General features: G+C 38.0%; 2 protein-coding genes across 2 annotated transcripts in view; one reads left to right on the top strand and one right to left on the bottom strand.

Annotated features, from left to right (window-relative positions):
• IFT74 (intraflagellar transport 74) overlaps nucleotides 1-17,170 on the bottom strand; it is a 41,781-nt gene extending 24,611 nt beyond the window's left edge. The window contains exons 1-8 of the mRNA XM_052776045.1: nucleotides 17,054-17,170; nucleotides 16,107-16,247; nucleotides 15,533-15,668; nucleotides 14,968-15,016; nucleotides 14,023-14,121; nucleotides 13,797-13,857; nucleotides 13,263-13,322; nucleotides 12,109-12,170 (exon numbers count right to left, since the gene is read on the bottom strand). Of these exons, the coding sequence (XP_052632005.1) occupies nucleotides 12,109-12,170; nucleotides 13,263-13,322; nucleotides 13,797-13,857; nucleotides 14,023-14,121; nucleotides 14,968-15,016; nucleotides 15,533-15,668; nucleotides 16,107-16,223 (584 nt within the window). The 5' untranslated portion in view covers nucleotides 16,224-16,247; nucleotides 17,054-17,170. The remainder of the gene's footprint in view (nucleotides 1-12,108; nucleotides 12,171-13,262; nucleotides 13,323-13,796; nucleotides 13,858-14,022; nucleotides 14,122-14,967; nucleotides 15,017-15,532; nucleotides 15,669-16,106; nucleotides 16,248-17,053) is intronic.
• Nucleotides 3,346-10,661, top strand: LRRC19 (leucine rich repeat containing 19). The gene is made up of 5 exons (XM_052776046.1): nucleotides 3,346-3,425; nucleotides 6,468-6,560; nucleotides 8,027-8,537; nucleotides 8,731-8,940; nucleotides 10,240-10,661. Exons 1-5 carry the CDS (start codon nucleotides 3,399-3,401, stop codon nucleotides 10,563-10,565), a joined length of 1,167 nt encoding a protein of 388 aa, XP_052632006.1. The 5' UTR covers nucleotides 3,346-3,398; the 3' UTR covers nucleotides 10,566-10,661.
• Nucleotides 17,171-17,231: the final 61 nt, after the last annotated feature.

Below are 17,231 nucleotides of genomic sequence, written 5' to 3'. Positions count from 1 at the left end.
CATAGCTAAAGGAAATCAACAAAAACTCCTGAGACCATGAGGAGTATACCTTCCTTCCCTTCACAGTTCGTGAAAGATATTTTAAACTGTTTGCTTGTTTCCAGAGTGACTTCTGCTATTAAGAATGACAAAATCAGCTGGATACCTTCCTTCAGGATTTATTTTTCTTCTATTTTTCAATAACTCTTCCTGAGTTGCAAGATGCCAAAAATTTTAAAATTGTGTAGCTGACACTATCAGATCAATGATTGCAGCCAAGAATGCCCTCAGGCTTGAAAGATGATGCAAAATAGTAGAACTGCCCAAGGATAATCTCAGGGTAAGGGAATAATGAAAATTTCATAGAAACAGAGTAAAGCTGAGGGTGGAATGGACTTTTGAAGGTCATCTAGTCCAGCCGCACTCTCAAAGCACAGTCACCTACAGCAGGTTGTCGGTGTCTTGTTCAGGCAGGTTTTGAGTATCTTCAAGGATGGAGACCCTACAACCTGTCTGGGCAATGTTTCGACATTTGGCCACTCTTGCAGTAAAAAGAGTTTTCTCTTACATGTAAGTGGAATTTACTGTTCTCCAATTTGTAGCCACTGTCTCTTGTTCTGCCCTTGGGCATCACTGAGAAGAGAGCACCTCCATTTTCTTTACTCCTGCCTGTCAGGTATTTACTTTGATAAGATACCCACTAAGCCTTCTGTCCTAGAGATGAAACAATTCCAGGTCCCTCAGCCTTTCCTCATAGTTTTCACCACTTCCAAGGAATTCTCAAAAGAAATTCAAAAGTGTAACCAGTCTTCCAACTGGCTTTGTCCTGGTTTCCACTGGGATAGGGTTAATTTTCTTTCTAGTAGCTGGTATAGTGTTATGTCTTGGATTCAGTATGAGAACAGCGTTGATAACACAATGACGTTTTCAGTTGTTTCTAAGTAGCATTTATACTAAGTCAAGGATTTTTCAGCTTCTCGTGCCCAGCCAGCAAGAAGGCTGGAGCGGCACAAGAATTTGGGAGGGGACACAGCCAGGGCAGCTGACCCAAACTGGCCAAAGGGGTATTCCATACCATGTAATGTCACGTCTAGTATATAAACTGGGGGAAGTTGGGCAGCGAGGGAGCGCTGCTCAGGGACTAACTGGGCATTGGTCAGCGAGTGGTGAGCAACTGCATTGTGCATCACTTGTTTTGTATATTCCAATCCTTTTATTATTATTGTCATTTTATTACTGTTATAATTATTAGTTTCTTCCTTTCTGTTCTATTAAACTGTTCATATCTCAACCCACGAGTTTTTTTTTTTTTTTCTCTGAGTCTCTCCCCCATCCCACTGGGTGTGGGGTGAATGAGCAGCTGTGTGGTGCTTAATTGCTGGCTGGGGTTAAACCATAACAGGCTTCAAGAAAGATCTATAATCTCCAGGAATCTGAGGATGTTAAGCAGAAATTCTGTCAGGTTAGCAACCCATGCTGCAAAGATGCTTTGGAGCCTGATGATGAAGAAACAAATCAAAGTCATGATCTCCCATTTTCTGTGGCAAATTTGAAGTGCACTGGGACTGCCCAAGAAATATTGGATGGTTGTAACATGACATTAAATGGAACAACTTCTTGAGAGTAAAAATGGTTTGTTCAGACCCAGTCCAAAGAATGAGGCCCTCACTTTAAGTACACCAGTTTATGAATGGATAATTATGTTACACTTGGTAGTGGAAAGGACTAATTTTTTAAGTGAAGCATGTTCTTCTTAAGCTATGAGAGTAGTTTGATTCAAGACCCTCTGGAAGGTATGGAACTGGGAGCTGGCAGGAAGCTTTCATGTTACTTCTTTATTGGAGGCTCCTCATCTCTCAGTCTGGGCCTATGAAAGCTCAAAGTAAGCCCAACTGAAGACATCACAGAATTAAAACAGAGAAATTGCAATGAAGAATTCAAGAAAATGTTAAGGTTGCTGATTTCCAGAATAAATCTCCACGCTAGATTTAATTCACCTGGAGAAACTGTCAGTACTGATCATAGGGAGCTTGTCTTTAAGTACAAACAGAGTGCATTTTTCTGGAGATCACTGGGGCATTTAGGGAGGGAGAGAAGAATACCCCTTGCTACATTTCTCCTGTGTTCCAAAACACAATGTGGAAGCAGCTGCCACTGTTGAGGGCAGTGGTGTCTCCAAGCTCTACTGATTTTTTTTCTCATCTATGCCCGAGACTGCAAGCACGCATGGCAGAGTAAGGACAGAAAGCCTATTTTTCCAGCCCCACCAATGTAAAGTGTGTGTGGACACATTATAGAGTACTCTCTTTACCTGAGGCAAGTCTCTTTTTCTTATGTGATATGGACTCCTGGCTAAATAAATATTTCAAGGTGATCCAGTTATGTCCCTGAGACTAAAAATGTCTGACTTCGCCGTCATGCGTCTTCTGTGGTAGAAGCATTTTGACAGAAGGTTAAAACTCAGTGATTTTCTAAGAGACAATAAAAATATCAGCAATGGCTGTCACAGAGGACAATTCATTACCACAAGTAATTTGAAGGCTATTGATGAAGCTGAATCAGGGATGAGGCTTGGAAAAGTTGCAGAACGTTCTAAGATACTAAGTAAAAAGTCAAAGTGGCAATAACATCAAAGAAGATAGTGAAGTAAAATGGTTTCTACGGCTACATATTTGAGAGGATTGGAGAATGAGAGGAATCTGAACTGTTTTGTAGTTTGATGCTGTGCATTGGATAGAATGATCATCAATGCAAGAAAAAATTTATCGGACGTAGTGCTTGTGTATCAATATAATCCCTTTTTCAACACACATATAGACAGGCTCTCAAACCAGAGCAAGTATAATTTGTTTTTAGAATTTCTTCCTGAAATATAGCCCATATAACAGATGTGTTCAAATGCTTGTAATTCTTTGTAAACAATGAGTTTTATGTATCACACTCCACAGCTCCTCTGATAATGATGTTTCCAAAACACAAGAATTAACACAGATTTAACTGAGATCTTTACTTCAGTATGCAAATACCTTGAAATTTTCTTCATTTGATGACTGATCACATAAAAAAATGCAAGCCTTTTTCTGTCTCCAGCATTTCTTTAACTGATTATAACTCAACTTGCTTGTAATTCCCTGTGGCATTTTTTCAGTGCTTCCTGTATGATCTGGAACTTGACACTTGAGCATACTACTATTAGACTTCCCTATTGGCTGCAGATCCAATTAAATCCAAGATGATTATAAGAAGTTGCTCAACTTAGTCAATCTTTTGCTAAGGATTTTCTAGTTTGTTTTTTTTCTTTTTTTTTTTTTTCTCTACACCAGCTGCTTATTCATCAGGTACAAAGGTTGAACAAAACCAAAGTGCTGTTGCACCATATTATTTCTTGTCAGTGCGTTGAAAAATCTGCATGTGTACATATGCTGCCTCTAAGAAGCAACAGAAAGGTAAGACACTTGGCACATCTTTTTGAAAATGTAGGCAAAGATTTATTAGTATAACTTTGTTGCTAGACTGGAAACAAATACATCTTGAGATACATTAAAAGTTCAGGAATTACTATGAACCTTGGACATGCTAAGTTGTTAAGTAAATTGTACTTCAGTAGAAAGCCAAGGAACAGTCTGTTTCTTCTCTGAAAACGAGACTACCTGATTATATAAACTCCATTACCTCCCCAAATCTGCCTTTTTGTTTACAAATTTAAGAAAAACAATAGGAATTACATTACTATTAAATGATAAAATCTTTAGAAGTTTTCCAAGGGAAACATTTTAAGAAAACGCTTCTAATTACAAGGAAATGTCAAGGTATTACCAATGTGTTCAGTTTTGGGCCCCTCACTACAGGAAAGACATTGAGGTGCTGGAGCGTGTCCAGAGAAGGGCAACCAAGTTGGTGAGGGGCCTGGAGCACAAGTCTTATGAGGAGCAGCTGAGGGAGCTGGGGTTGTTTAGTCTGGAGAAAAGGAGGCTGAGGGGAGACCTTATCGCTCTCTACAACTACCTGAAAGGAGGCTGTAGTGAGGTGGGTGCTGGTCTCTTCTGTCAGGTGGCTGGTTATAGGAAGAGAGGAAATGGCCTCAAGTTGCAGCAAGGGAGATTTAGCTTAGGTATTAGGAAAAATTTCTTTACTGAGAGGGTTGTCAGGCATTGGAACAGGCTGCCCAGGGAAGTGGTTGAGTCACCATCCCTGGAGGTATCCAAAAAGTGCGTAGACAAGGTACTCCAGAACATGGTTTAGTGGGCATGGATGATGGTTGGACTCGATGATCTTGAAGGTCTTTTGCAACCTAAATGATTCTATGACTCTATGATTCTATGTTTTGCCAGGCTCAGTTTCCTTCCAAAGCAATTACTTTAAACACCAATTCTTAAAGTCTGGTTCTAGTAAAAAGCTAAACTGCAATTAAAATTACAGATGCTTTCCTGTACTTCTACTGATGATACAGGTTCCCACACACACAGTGCAGGAATCAAATTTGTAAGAAACCCCCTAACTTTTCAGTAGAAACTAAAGTAAAAAATAGGAACTATGTTTTTGACGTAGACATATGTAGAATGAATTTTTAGACAGGAAAACAATTTTTCAAGTTAATGGCATCCCCTTCATTCAGACATCTTATCTTTTTGCTTAAAGTTTTGAAAAACCTTTAAATTAACTTTCATTTTCAACTTGATTGTCACTAACTTACAGACTAACTTTTAAAATAATATTTTAATACATTTTCCCCACTCTGTTAAAGACAGTATTTTTCTTGAAACTTGCAAACTTCAATAATACTATTAATCTGTATTTCTAGATTGCCTGGTTAAGGCCTGCTCTGTTTCTGAACATCTTGGAAGCACTGTCTTTAAGGTCCAAGCATGCCACAAGATACAACTGTTAACATAGCCTATATCGGGAGTTCTCAAACTGCATCAAGTTTTCCACTAGCAATATACAAATTGGCTCCAAAAAGCATGCAGGCCACCAGTACTATCACTGACAAGAACAATACCTAATACAGAACATAATACCACAGCAGCTGCTGCTGCTAGTACCCCTTGTCCCTGCCACAGATAATGTCTAACAAAAAGGTTTATGAACTCTTTTTGTACTTAATGTAGATTTCCAACAGCAGTAGAAATACACAGTGGATCAGAGCTGTATAAGTGGCATTTATCATAATTTTCTTCTCAAGAAGTTAGTAAGTTTCCAGGACAATTCAGTTAGGTGAATGAAGTCAGTCCTTAGATACACAAATGTACAGAAGCAATCAATTAGACTTGACCAATTTGTTCTGTGACCTCATCTACTCCATACTGACCAGCAAAGGCGTCCTGTCACTCTTTTTAAGGATTTTAAAATCTGACTGGCTGCCTATATTTAGCATGGTTCATGCAATTGAGCTTCCTAATGTAACTTCCCTCACTCTCTGTTAAATTCAGTGAATACTCACTACAGCTCAAGATACAATAGGCACTTTAAACAAGTATCTTACACCTTATCTTTTGGGTCTTTTTTAATCTGGAAGATAGAAATATGGGAAAGAGATACTGAGATTCACTTAGCCCACTGTCTTTTCTCTTCAGGTGCTTAAGAAAAAGTGTAAAAATGAAGGGATAAGCTACCTTTTACATAACATTTTAATTCAAGTCTGGCATAAACAGGGACTGATTTAACATCTGACAGAGATGTTTTAACATTTCTGTTCAAAATGAGTAGATCTTGCAAATAATGCCTGATTCAAAGGGGATGGATGAGTGACACTTTCTCCGAGAAACATTAATGTCACAGTGAATACCATTTGTCAGAACAGCTTTCCTGACTCAAGAAATAAGGTTCAAATCCTTACAAAAACTCCAGCACAAAAGACTGAACCATGTTTACTTAGTTCCAAAGATCAGAGCAACAATTACACCTTCATAATACAGAGGTCCAGGTTTATGTCATATGATATATGTTATATTATGGATAAGAAAGAGATTAGAAGATCAATCTACTAATTAAAAATTCACAAAAAATGCCTAATAACTTATAGAAGAAACATAAAACAACAATCCATCTAGTACAGTATTCTGCCATTGTCAGCGGCAACAAGAGAAATTGCTTGGGGAGAGCATGCAAGCCTGAATACTTTCTGCAGTTTACTCCTATTGTAGTCTTCCAGTACCCATAATTGCTTTAACAGGGATATTAATAAGTACATCCTTGCCTATTCATTTTATTCATTTATGAAACTGTTGTCTATTAACTTGTCTAATCAATCCCTTTTCTATTTACTGATACAGTCTGCTCACTGGATTTTAGGTTTGGCTCAATTAAGTGAACGCATTAATTCTGATAACCTATGTTTTTCCTCTTAATTTTACATTTTGTAGTATTTATGTAGAACAAAATTTATTAAATTATCATTGAAATAACTATATCTATTCATTTGTTATACTACCACTACAGAAGACACTGGTATTCTGGTCTTGGTGTACAAAAGTGTTGTTTTTTACTAGGCTCTAAACATGAAACTCTCTTGGCTTGTGATCTGGGCTGGAACACTGTTTTTGAATCCAGTCACTGCTGACTGCAACATTACTTCCCAAACTGTAAGTTTTATATGTATGTAAATTACCCTTATTTTTGAAAGATACACTAGAAGCTAAAGGCATTTTAAAAACTACCTTGTAAACATAAAATTCCTGAAGAAAGCAGCACATAGAAACAAACAAGAAGACGTGGTTTTCTGTGAAATGGACAATTAGCTGCTGGCAGTCATTGTAAGTGGGTGAATAACACTGAAAAATAGTTGAGATGGTTTTATATCTCAGTCAAATCTCTCTGCAGACAACAGGAGTGCCTCCTTTATCTTCACATCATTTTGGAATAGGTCTAAAAAGCAGCAGTTATTTGGACAAGGCTAACTACTGCTCAAGTTAGAGACATTTATTGAGTTAGCACTTGCCCAAGTCAGGTCCAAATGTATGTGAGACATTTTAAAGTTTTTTTCAGAGATTAATTTAATGGATTTTATATTTATTGGGGAATGGGATTAACAGTCAAGTGATAAAACTGGTATTGCACTGTTTGCTTTGACTCACTGCCTACAAGTCCAGTACTGTATCTACTGCTTGTTCATCTTTGGGACACACATGAAGAACAAAAAAAAACCCCACACAATGGGGTATACCCAGTGTAGAAAAGGCACTCCACCTACATTCATTTTTAAATAAACTATCTAGACTCAGTCGAGTCACAGGAGTAACAAGCTGAACATAGGGTACTTATTTAGGAAGAGGGATAACCCAACCAATCTGTTTCCAGTACTTAGAATCTCCTTTAAAGCCAGTTCAAGTACCTTGACACTAAACTGTAATCTGCAGTGATGCATACATATACATATAAATAAATCTACTCTTTTCAGAAATCAAAAATGTTTCAAGGTATTGAGAGTAAACATTCCCAAACCTGAAAAGCCTGCAGCTATGCTAAACTTCAACCCAGAAAACCAAAATGAATTTAAGTGCTATATTTATAAAATATATACTCAATGTTTTGTTAAAAGTCTGCTCCAAAGATGTTTTAAAGAATAAACATAGCTGGTTTTGAAACAAAGCAATACATTTGAAAAGGCATATTTGAATTAATTTTCAGCCTTGAATCCACCTCCTCTATGACATCTTCTTTCCCAATTAAGTGGAAAAGAAATCCTTTTTCTACCCAGTCAACCTTCACATAGAACTCTAAAGCAGCCCTACTAATTCCAAAATAGCATGCCAAACTGGTTATATTTTGGATGATCATCACATAAAGAGCCTTGCATCTCAGTTTAAGCACTAAGTGGTATGGAACTTCAGGTCTCTATACACCAGGAGGATTCATTCCCCTGTATCACCAGAACATGAGTATATTAAGAAATACATAAATAAAATTGCATGAAAAGCAGTAGCACTCTTCTTCTAAAGTGCTGGCATTAAAAAATAGAAGAAAGATTTTTCATGCCCTTAATAGTCACCACTGAGATACCTTCATCACCTACAGTATTTAATTGTTGTCATTCTCTTTTTTTCAACAGGTCACTTGTGAGGAGTCTGGAAAGAACCTCTCTAATATCCCCACTAACCTTTTCCGAAACGTTACTAAAATAACCTTCAAAAATAATAAAATCACTTTGAAAGACAGTGACAAAGAAATTCTTCAAAGTTTTATTAACCTCACTGAACTTTATCTGAATGAAAACATGATTACTGTACTGTATAACAACAGCTTCTGCAATCTGACAAAACTCATAATTCTGGATATCAGCAACAATTATATTAGCACAGTTCATAAAGCAGCATTTGCAGGATTAAATCAACTGTCAGTGTTGAATCTATCCTATAACACGATTACTCAACTAGGTTCAGATGTATTTACTTCTCTAAAAAGTCTGACAGTTTTAAGTCTACAGTGTAACTTTCTGAAATCTTTTCACATAAAATCATCTTTTAAATTGATTAAAATTGTTTTAGCTGGAAACCCATGGGCCTGCTCCTGTGACCTCCTTGATTTACAGATATGGCTAACTGCCTCCAGTGTGACAATGGGTAAGTTTTGCAAAGAGCAGCATTTCATACTTGTTTACATCAAACAGCCTTATCTTGTTTTTTCCTGATCTGGATAATATTTACCATCAACTTATCGGTATTTTGCAGTAATACATTAGTTATCCATGAAAATTTTTTAGAGTGCCAATTAATTAACAATATCTCATAGTCTTTCCACTGCTCACATTCACAGAAAATGAAAACAACACTACATGTACATTCCCAAACAACAAGGAAAAATTCTCCATCAAGACAGCAGCTATCCAATCAGCTGACTGCAAAATTGAAAAAGCTTCTTTAGAAAACACTGTAACTTCCACTTCTGCCATTAAGCTTAAAAGTATTGCCTTACTAACAGCTCTGACTCCAAACAACATCACTGGAAACAATGGAACCCATGCAGGTAATATACTGATGTTTTGCTTTACTGCTTACAAGCTGTTTGATTTGCTGTTCCATGATTTCATACCATTTTGTATTCCTAGTACACTGTGATACTTCCATAAAAGCCAGGGCTATGGAACAAGTGTATTTCCAGGTTATGGTAGACTGTACACACATTATGGTGAATGTTAAGCTCTACTGAATAAGTGTTCAAAATGGATAAACCACACCTGAATTCTCAAATGATATAAACTGATGATGAAATTTCAAAGGCTTGAAATTGAGGTAATTGTCCAGATCTCTGTCGAACAGAACTAGGGAAGCACCTTTAAAAAAATTCAATTACTTCCTCCACACTAACTGCTTTCTAGACATAGCTGTCTTCTTAAAATGTAAAAGAGTGACCCTATTAATTTTACTCCTGCTCTCAACTGTGTTCAGTGTAAAGGACACAGATGTGCCCATCCCATGTTCTTTGAAAATTTCAGTGATAAGTCTCCTTAATTTTCTTCACCTTTGGATGTTAATTTGATCATCACTCTGTAATAGTCTAGCTTTTCTTTTGGTAAAGTCAATTTTTCTTTTTCTTACATGCAAATTAACGTTCTTCTCCACTGTTCCATACTGAAATGCTTTAATTCTTGCTTCTGGCTAAAGCAGAAGAAATATCAGTCTCCAGATACATACACAAATTATAAGCCACCACTGCCACACACTGTTTTTTTTTTTTATTTTTTTTTTTTTTTTTTTCTGTAGCAGCTATAATCTATTTTAGGACTCTGGCCAGCATGAAAAAACAGCTTCTAAATAAAAATTACTGGCAACTACAGTCTACCGAAATTTTTATTGTAGCGGAAAGACAATTGAAAGGATATGCCAAAAAAATGATGTAATATTTTAGGGTGCAGACATCATCACCATACAGAAATTAAAGCCTGGGAAATAGAATTTGAAGTCAATTACTGATTTTTTTTCCAAATCCCAATCTTGGAATTTAAATTTTGAAAAAATGATTTTATCTTTTATATATCCCCAGAACTTTATCTGACTTTGAAACTATTATTTTTGATAAATATGCATACTTGATTTATATTGCTAGGAAATATAAGATGTACATACATTTTTGGTCTGAGTGATGTTACTGACTCTGTAATAACACAGCAATAACATTCTACTAAAGCTTTGGAGACACTCAGTAATTCCTCTACCATTGTTTATTTTGTGAGTTCTCAGTTCAACTATGAAAAAATTCATACTAGACTTCTTGCTGGTATTCCTCATGAAGATGACTCTTCTTTTTTCCCTGTCTGTTTTAAAGAGTTACCACTTCTTGGCAAAAGTTGGACCTTCCTAGCGGGTGTCCTAGGGTTTGTCCTAAGTGTTACACTCCTGATTTTTACTGCTATAAAATGCCCGACATGGTATCGCTATTTGATCAGCTACAGTCACCGTCGTCTGGAAGAAAATGACTCAGAGATGTTTGAACAGGAGTTCTCAGCTGACATGAATTCTTTTCCTACAGTATCAGGTACAAACAATGAAGATCCCATAGTAATATTTGAGAAAATTCATGCCTTTGTGCCTGGGGAAGATGGATTTATTGAGGATAAATACATAGATTCTTATGTAACTGAGGGGAGTTAATGTCTTAAACAATGGATGATGAACTGACTTTTCAAAACTGTAGTACATTTGTACTTCCATATTATGCTACTTATGTACAATACAAAATGAAGCTAAGCAGTCCATCTCCTTTCATCTCGTCAAATCCATAACGAGGTATTGCTGCATGAATCATGCAGCTAAAAAATGTGGTGATGTGCATGCATTAGTGTCACAAGAAGTATTTCAAAACATGCAAAAAATACTCATAATCCACCTTTTATAAAAACCTACTTGGTTACTTATGGTGGGGGTAGAGGAGAGCTCACTGTACATTGCTTAACATGAACAAGTCTTTACAAAGTAGCTTGTGAAGCTGGCATGATCACTAATGCTTTAATTGTGAAGAAGTCTGGAAAGGAAAAATAATTTCTCTAAAATGTCAAAGCAGACCACAGCCAGACTGGGGACTGAATCCAAATCAATGGTGTCACAGCTCAGTAGTCTATCAGGCAAAACTAACACAATCGGAGAACAGAGCATTTGGGGTTATTTTACCCAAATTAGCAGAGCAAGAAAGACCAACTGCTCCATTCCCTTAAATGTGTCTACATACAGTACAATGATAAATTATCATTACTGCATATCTAATGCCTTAGTTTGCTGCTGAACCAAGCTTTTTCTTTTCATATTTTCTTAACACTTAAGAATGCATTCAGGGGTAGAATAGACACATTTGCGAGCTGTTGAAAACCACAGTATTATTGAGAAGTGATTTATTATTAAATGGTAAATTGTTTCTTAAAAGTGCTTATTTATACATAAAACCTCATCGTTGAGATTACTCTTACTGGCAACAAGCAGAATCGTATTTCTTTCTCCTGCATATCTCCTGTCCCTAAATTAAACATCTCAGACATACACCCTCTCAGCCTATCACTACACAAGCCATTCTCATGGCTTACAAATTCTTACTGCATCTTGATGTTCTCATCTTCCCTTCCACACACCCTTACCCTACCAGACAGGAATCTCAGTTCTAGTTCCCACTTTCGCTTGTTTTCCTCACTCTGCTACTCCACAACACCACTTCCAAAATTCAGGACCTTGACAGCAGGTTGCCAAAAGACAGGAGTCTCCACTGCCCCCTAACTCTTTCTTGATGACATGGTAAGTATCTCCACAGCAGTTACTCAGAAGAGTTTAAAGCTAGGAACTCCAGCTGCAGCTTGGCACTGATGTATTGTATGATAGAATGACAGAATGGTTTGGGGTGGAAGGGACCTTAAAAATCATCTAGGTCTAACCCCCCTGCCATGGGCAGGGACATCTTCCACTGGACCAGGTTGCTCAAAGGCCCATCCAACCTGGCCTTGAACACTTCCAGGGATGGGGCATCCACAACATTCACGTCTTTGGGCAACCTGTTCCAGTGCCTCACCACCCTCATCTTGAAATTGCTCAGGTATCACTTGTGGCATGCATCGCACTGTTAAAGAACTTCTGAATCAGATAACACCTCAATTTTGCCATATTCAGTTATAATTTTAACAGCTTCGGAGAAGCATACACTTCATGTACTTACGCTTGTCTTTCTGTGAAAATTTTATCCACACTCTGAGTGTCTCGGTCATTCTGAACCTTTAACTTAATAAAAAAAAAAAAAAAAAAAAGAAAGATATTTTGATATAATACATAATAATAAAGATACAGATTTTATACACAAGTTCAAAGCTTCCTTTAAATGATCAAGAAGCTACTCAGAGTGCAGTAGAGAAAGGAGCAGCAGAGGCCACCTGCTCCAGAGGCTTTTCGCAGTTGATACTTAAGGAAGACCTTCTGAAATTGCAGTCTTCCACTGGAAACCAAAGGAAGTAAGAAGTCATCTCTACATTTGAAAAAGAAAAACAATCAAGATTGTAACAAATCAATTCACTTACTATTACTGTGGGATCTATTCCTGAAACACTTAGTAAAATACTGTTTAAGCCTACAGACAGAATGAAAATGTAACGCTTGCAAAGCATTCTTCTCTTTATGACACAGATGTTGTGACTTTATTTTTGAATCAAATGCAGGGAAAAAAAAAACCAATTGTTTTGACCAAGAAATACTCAGGTGGTTTTTCAAGTTACCAAAATAACCTTTTCTAAAACTAGTTTCTTTTGCTTATGGACAAAGTGAACATAAGAAATGGAACATGCTTAATGCCACTCACGCCTTAATACTTATAGGAACACTCCATCTGTGCTAGAAAATAAAGAAAGAAAGTAAAGGAAGACCAAAGCTCATTGATTTTGTGGTTGGCCATGTCAGAGTGCTACTTAATATATATTACACTGGAGTCATTTAAAAGGCAGAAGACAAAAGAGAACTAAATTTCCAGATGACCAAGCAGCTTTACAAGGCAGTGCAGTCTAGTGAATTTGCCTTTCATAAGACTAGTGTTCTATGCTCCCAAGTCAAATAAAGAATATGTTTTAACACTCATAATTTGGGTTGGGACGACAGCTGCCTCAAATCTAAACCACAGAAAACTATCGTGGACTGTTAATGCAACACTTCAGACAGATGTTCCACTACAAAAATGTTGCGAATATTATGGCAAATTTCACTGGAAAAAGTGGGTAAGTTTTAAATTAGTGCCATGCTTTTTTAGATATATCATACGTTCAAAGCACCAAGAAAGTAACACACACCATGTCACTGTTCAAACATAGCAAATATCCCAATTCTTACCATATTGTAATCTCGAATCACTTCTGCTATATCCGTATTGGTGTTAAGTATATCCGCAACCTGAAATGAGACAGAATTGCAGCCTGTTATTTCTCTCCTTTTTTTTAAATTACACAAAAAAAATCAGACAAATAGGTAGCAACTCACAAAGCGCTCAGGAAAACACAGCAATTTTCTATTATTGCAGATGGAAAAAACCAAGATTTCGGAGTCTGAATAGTCTACATGCAGTTTTCAGAAGTAATCATCATTATATGTGGCTGTACAAAACCCACAAATAATACACAGCAGTAATTTCTTAAATCCATATGCAACCGCTTCTCCTAATGTATAGTATACTTGGTTATTTTTCTTTTATGTTTTCCTTAGTTTCCATCTTTTTCCTTTCCAATAACTGAATAAAAGGCAGTATTAACCACCAGCACATTTTTACAGACAAATGTCAATAACAAAGACGCTGAAGTAAAGCAAAAGCAGCATAAAGTAAATGAGAGAAGGGAGAACATTCAGTACCAAAAGTTGACAGCAGCATACCATGTTGTAGTCTGCTAGCTGACCTTGAAATTCTTTGATTTCACCAGCTAAAGCCTCTGCCCTAAACACAAAATGAAAAGTCAAACTTAAATGGGAAGATTTGTACATGCAAAAAGAAATTAATGAAAAAAAGAATTATTTAATGGTTCCTTGAATCCTGCACAATACCTGAGAATAGTCTTGTGACTGAGAAAGTTAGCACCACATTAGCTGCAATACACCTCACCTTTTTTCATATGACAAATAGACGGATTTCTCTTGCTTGTACATTTCTACTTCTTCCTGCAGCTTGTTAATTTCTGTTGTGAGTTCATTTGTTTTGCTTCTGCAAAAAAATAAACAAAAAAGAATCATTAACATTTGAACATACAACTAAAACACAGACAGAACAGAAACTATATTTTACTATAGGAGATGTGCAATCAGTATCTCTTTCTCACACTGCACTGTGTTTCAAATCAGTATTTCAAAGAAGAGCTGGATAAGTGGGGAAAAAAGCAGAGTGGTTCTATCAGACAAAATCATAAGTAGTTGTTAGAAAACCTGTATATGAAATAAAATGTTTTAATTAGCTTTTTGTCCCTGCTGGTGAAACAGATGTGAATTATTCTCAAATGGACAGGAAAAAAAATCATAGCATCATTTCACAGAATGTGGATATCATCCATATTTAAAATGACATCTTTTAGGGCTGATTATTCAATACTGCAGTATGATCAACTGACAAAGTAGCGTATGCAATACAGTTTCCGCAAGGCCTTGCCTTTGTCAGTGTTAGCTTAATGCATAATCCAAGTAAACCACCTGAAATGCACACTAAAAAGTGCTTAGTTTGTGATGCTATTTCTTACAAATGGAACTATCAGACCTATCAAGCGTTACAGGTGGAAGCTCAGAATCGCTGACCCTCCTTTTACTAATGCTGTAGGAATGCATTTAACTTAGCAAGCCTAATAACAAAATGTCAAAGGAATCTACCTGTACTTGGACATAAGCATAAAATTCCTTTCCTCCTACAAACTATATGCAAAATGACCTTAACTCTTAGAACAGATTTCATTGTAAGTGAACATCACTTATCCCACACTATTGCTAAGCACAACAAACTTCATGTCAGAAAGGGAATAGAGCATTAAACCTTCTGCAGTTTGAATGTATTGTTACAACATACCTCAGCAGTCCAAGGTAGTATGTTTTATCCATTATCTGTCTCTGAGGACCTGGCAAAGGAGAGTGAGATGACATTTTGTTAGAAAACAACTAATTTTGATGAACTGTAAATTATGAAAACAATCTGCAGAATTTGCAGGCAGAGAACTGCCATCTTCTTAGTGTTCTTAATTAGATTTTACCTCATTAAAAGAAATGAAGGCAGAAATTCATTTTAGGCTGTTGTGGAGATAAACATTACTTTTTCAGCTATATGAATAGTTACTATATAACATAGTATTTTAATTATTCTGCAGTAATGGAAGAAGACACAATTTATCTTGTTCTATTCTTTTGAATGATTTTTAACGACAGCTCAGGCACAGAAAAGCCTTTGTCTTCTCTGACTGCCAAGAGCAAAAAAAGTAAGAGGGATGCTTTAATCTTCCTTTCTTTTCTCCTACTCCTACTAATGATAGCTATTCACTCTGCAACTTATACAGCGATCAAAAGTTTTCCTTTAAAAACCTAAATATTCCTTTAAAATGTTTGCAGACACCTTGACAGCTAATTTCACTAAAAAATACCTTTCATTGGAGTTTTCATTCCACTTAATCCCTGCTGAGTCACTGGACGGTCTGCAACTTTAATCTGAGATGATAGGACTCCTCCAGTAGTTGAAGAACCACCACGAGAACCGGGTCTTGATGTACTAGGAGGCACCTATTAAAAAAACCCCAAACACAAACCTCCCAACTCTGAATTATGAATTTATTATCCATATACAATTGCCAAAGCAATTAAAAACTTAAGTTAGCCTCTATGCTGTTCCTACAGATTCTCTTAGCATTTACATCTCTTCAGGGAAACAAAGCTTTGGTCAAATGCCTGCTGCAGAAGGGTAAGAGATTACCTTTGAGCAGCTGCTCATTGTTGCCTCTGTCTGCAACATTAATGCTATTAAGGTCTCCCAGGTGAACTTGATGCAAGACCTCCTTGACCCCTTTCAGTCAAAATTACAAAATAAAACTCTACAAAATTAAAATCTTAAAATTCTTCCTAAGAAACTATCACTCCAGTCATGGTACTAAAAAAATTACAAAAAAACCCGGATAAAAACCTAAATATATCAAAGTTAATGCTAATTTTTTTTTAACATACCCCTGTTCCTATTCTGGTTGCTGATGGAGTCCTTGATGAAGAGGCAGGCCTCGCAGTCAGCCCTACTCCTGCTCTTGAAGAGGGACGAGCTATTGGAGGTCTGTGACTGCTGGCCATGTTTGCTCCTTTTTGAACTTCTCTCTGGAAAGAAGGATAGAAATAGTCCTTTAATTTGCACAAGTTCTTTAAAACTACCAGAGATCAACTCTTTACAGCTTAATTCTTCCCCCTATTAAAAGTTTAGTTTTATTTAGAAATCTGCAAAGCACTTCCTTACTGGAAAAGCATGGTATGAGACAGAGACAGTGCTCAGACAGGACCACAGAAGGCCCACGAGGAAGGCGAGACAGCAGTCCCTTTTCAGTGCTTAGTCAGCCCTCAGTTTATGTTGTTAAAACAGGTAACTCCTGCTAATTCTTGTGGCATTTATTGTTTTAGCTTCTGCCCACAGAATTCAAGTCTCTCATGAGACAAACTGGAAGCCAGCAGCTTCCAGTAACTATCCATTGCACATATCCATTTGGGTTATACGGAGACAGTCCTTCAGGCATCGCCAGGCACCAACGCAAACCCAGGCCACGGCTACCCCTGATAACCCGCGGTAGCTTTCACCAGCCCCGTGAGGAGCTCCTGCCCAGCCGCAGCACACAGACACAGCATTTCCAGCGCTGAAGCCGCCAGGCAGTCGCCCGGAGGGCCCTATGAGGCGGGGGTACCGCTGGCCGTCACCTAAACAGGCGGGAAGTACCCCTGCTCCCCCGGGGCGATAAAAAACCCGCCCCCAGAAAGGCTGAGAGCGCCCGGAGCCGGGGAGGCCGCAGCGCCAGAGGTTCCCTGCTACAGAGCCGGGCGGCCCCGCGGAACCGCAGAAGGGCGAGGACCCCGCTTGCCGGGCGGCGGCAGCCGCAGCCGCAGCCGCCGCCGCGGCCTCCTCCTCCTCCTCTCACCGGACTCCCGAGCAGCCATTAAGCCCCCGCAGGCAATGGAGCCGGTATCGCAGCAACCGCCCCGCCACACAACGCCGGCGCCCGGCTATCGCGAGATTCAGAAATTTCGTCCCGGCGGCCCGGCGGGCTGCAGCCGGCAGGCGGCCTGCGGAGACTACACCTCCCAGAGTGCCTCGCG

This window comes from Harpia harpyja, chromosome Z (assembly GCF_026419915.1).
Source record: "Harpia harpyja isolate bHarHar1 chromosome Z, bHarHar1 primary haplotype, whole genome shotgun sequence".
In the NCBI taxonomy this organism is placed as follows: domain Eukaryota; kingdom Metazoa; phylum Chordata; class Aves; order Accipitriformes; family Accipitridae; genus Harpia; species Harpia harpyja.
This window is presented reverse-complemented; position numbering and strand designations above follow the sequence as displayed.

Coding starts and splice junctions, on each gene's coding strand:
- LRRC19 (XM_052776046.1), top strand. CDS start 3,399: ATGCTGCCTCTAAGAAGCAACAGAAAG. Junction 6,561..8,026: donor GCAACATTACTTCCCAAACT/GTAAGTTTTATA, acceptor TTTTTTCAACAG/GTCACTTGTGAGGAGTCTGG. Junction 8,941..10,239: donor AAACAATGGAACCCATGCAG/GTAATATACTGA, acceptor TCTGTTTTAAAG/AGTTACCACTTCTTGGCAAA.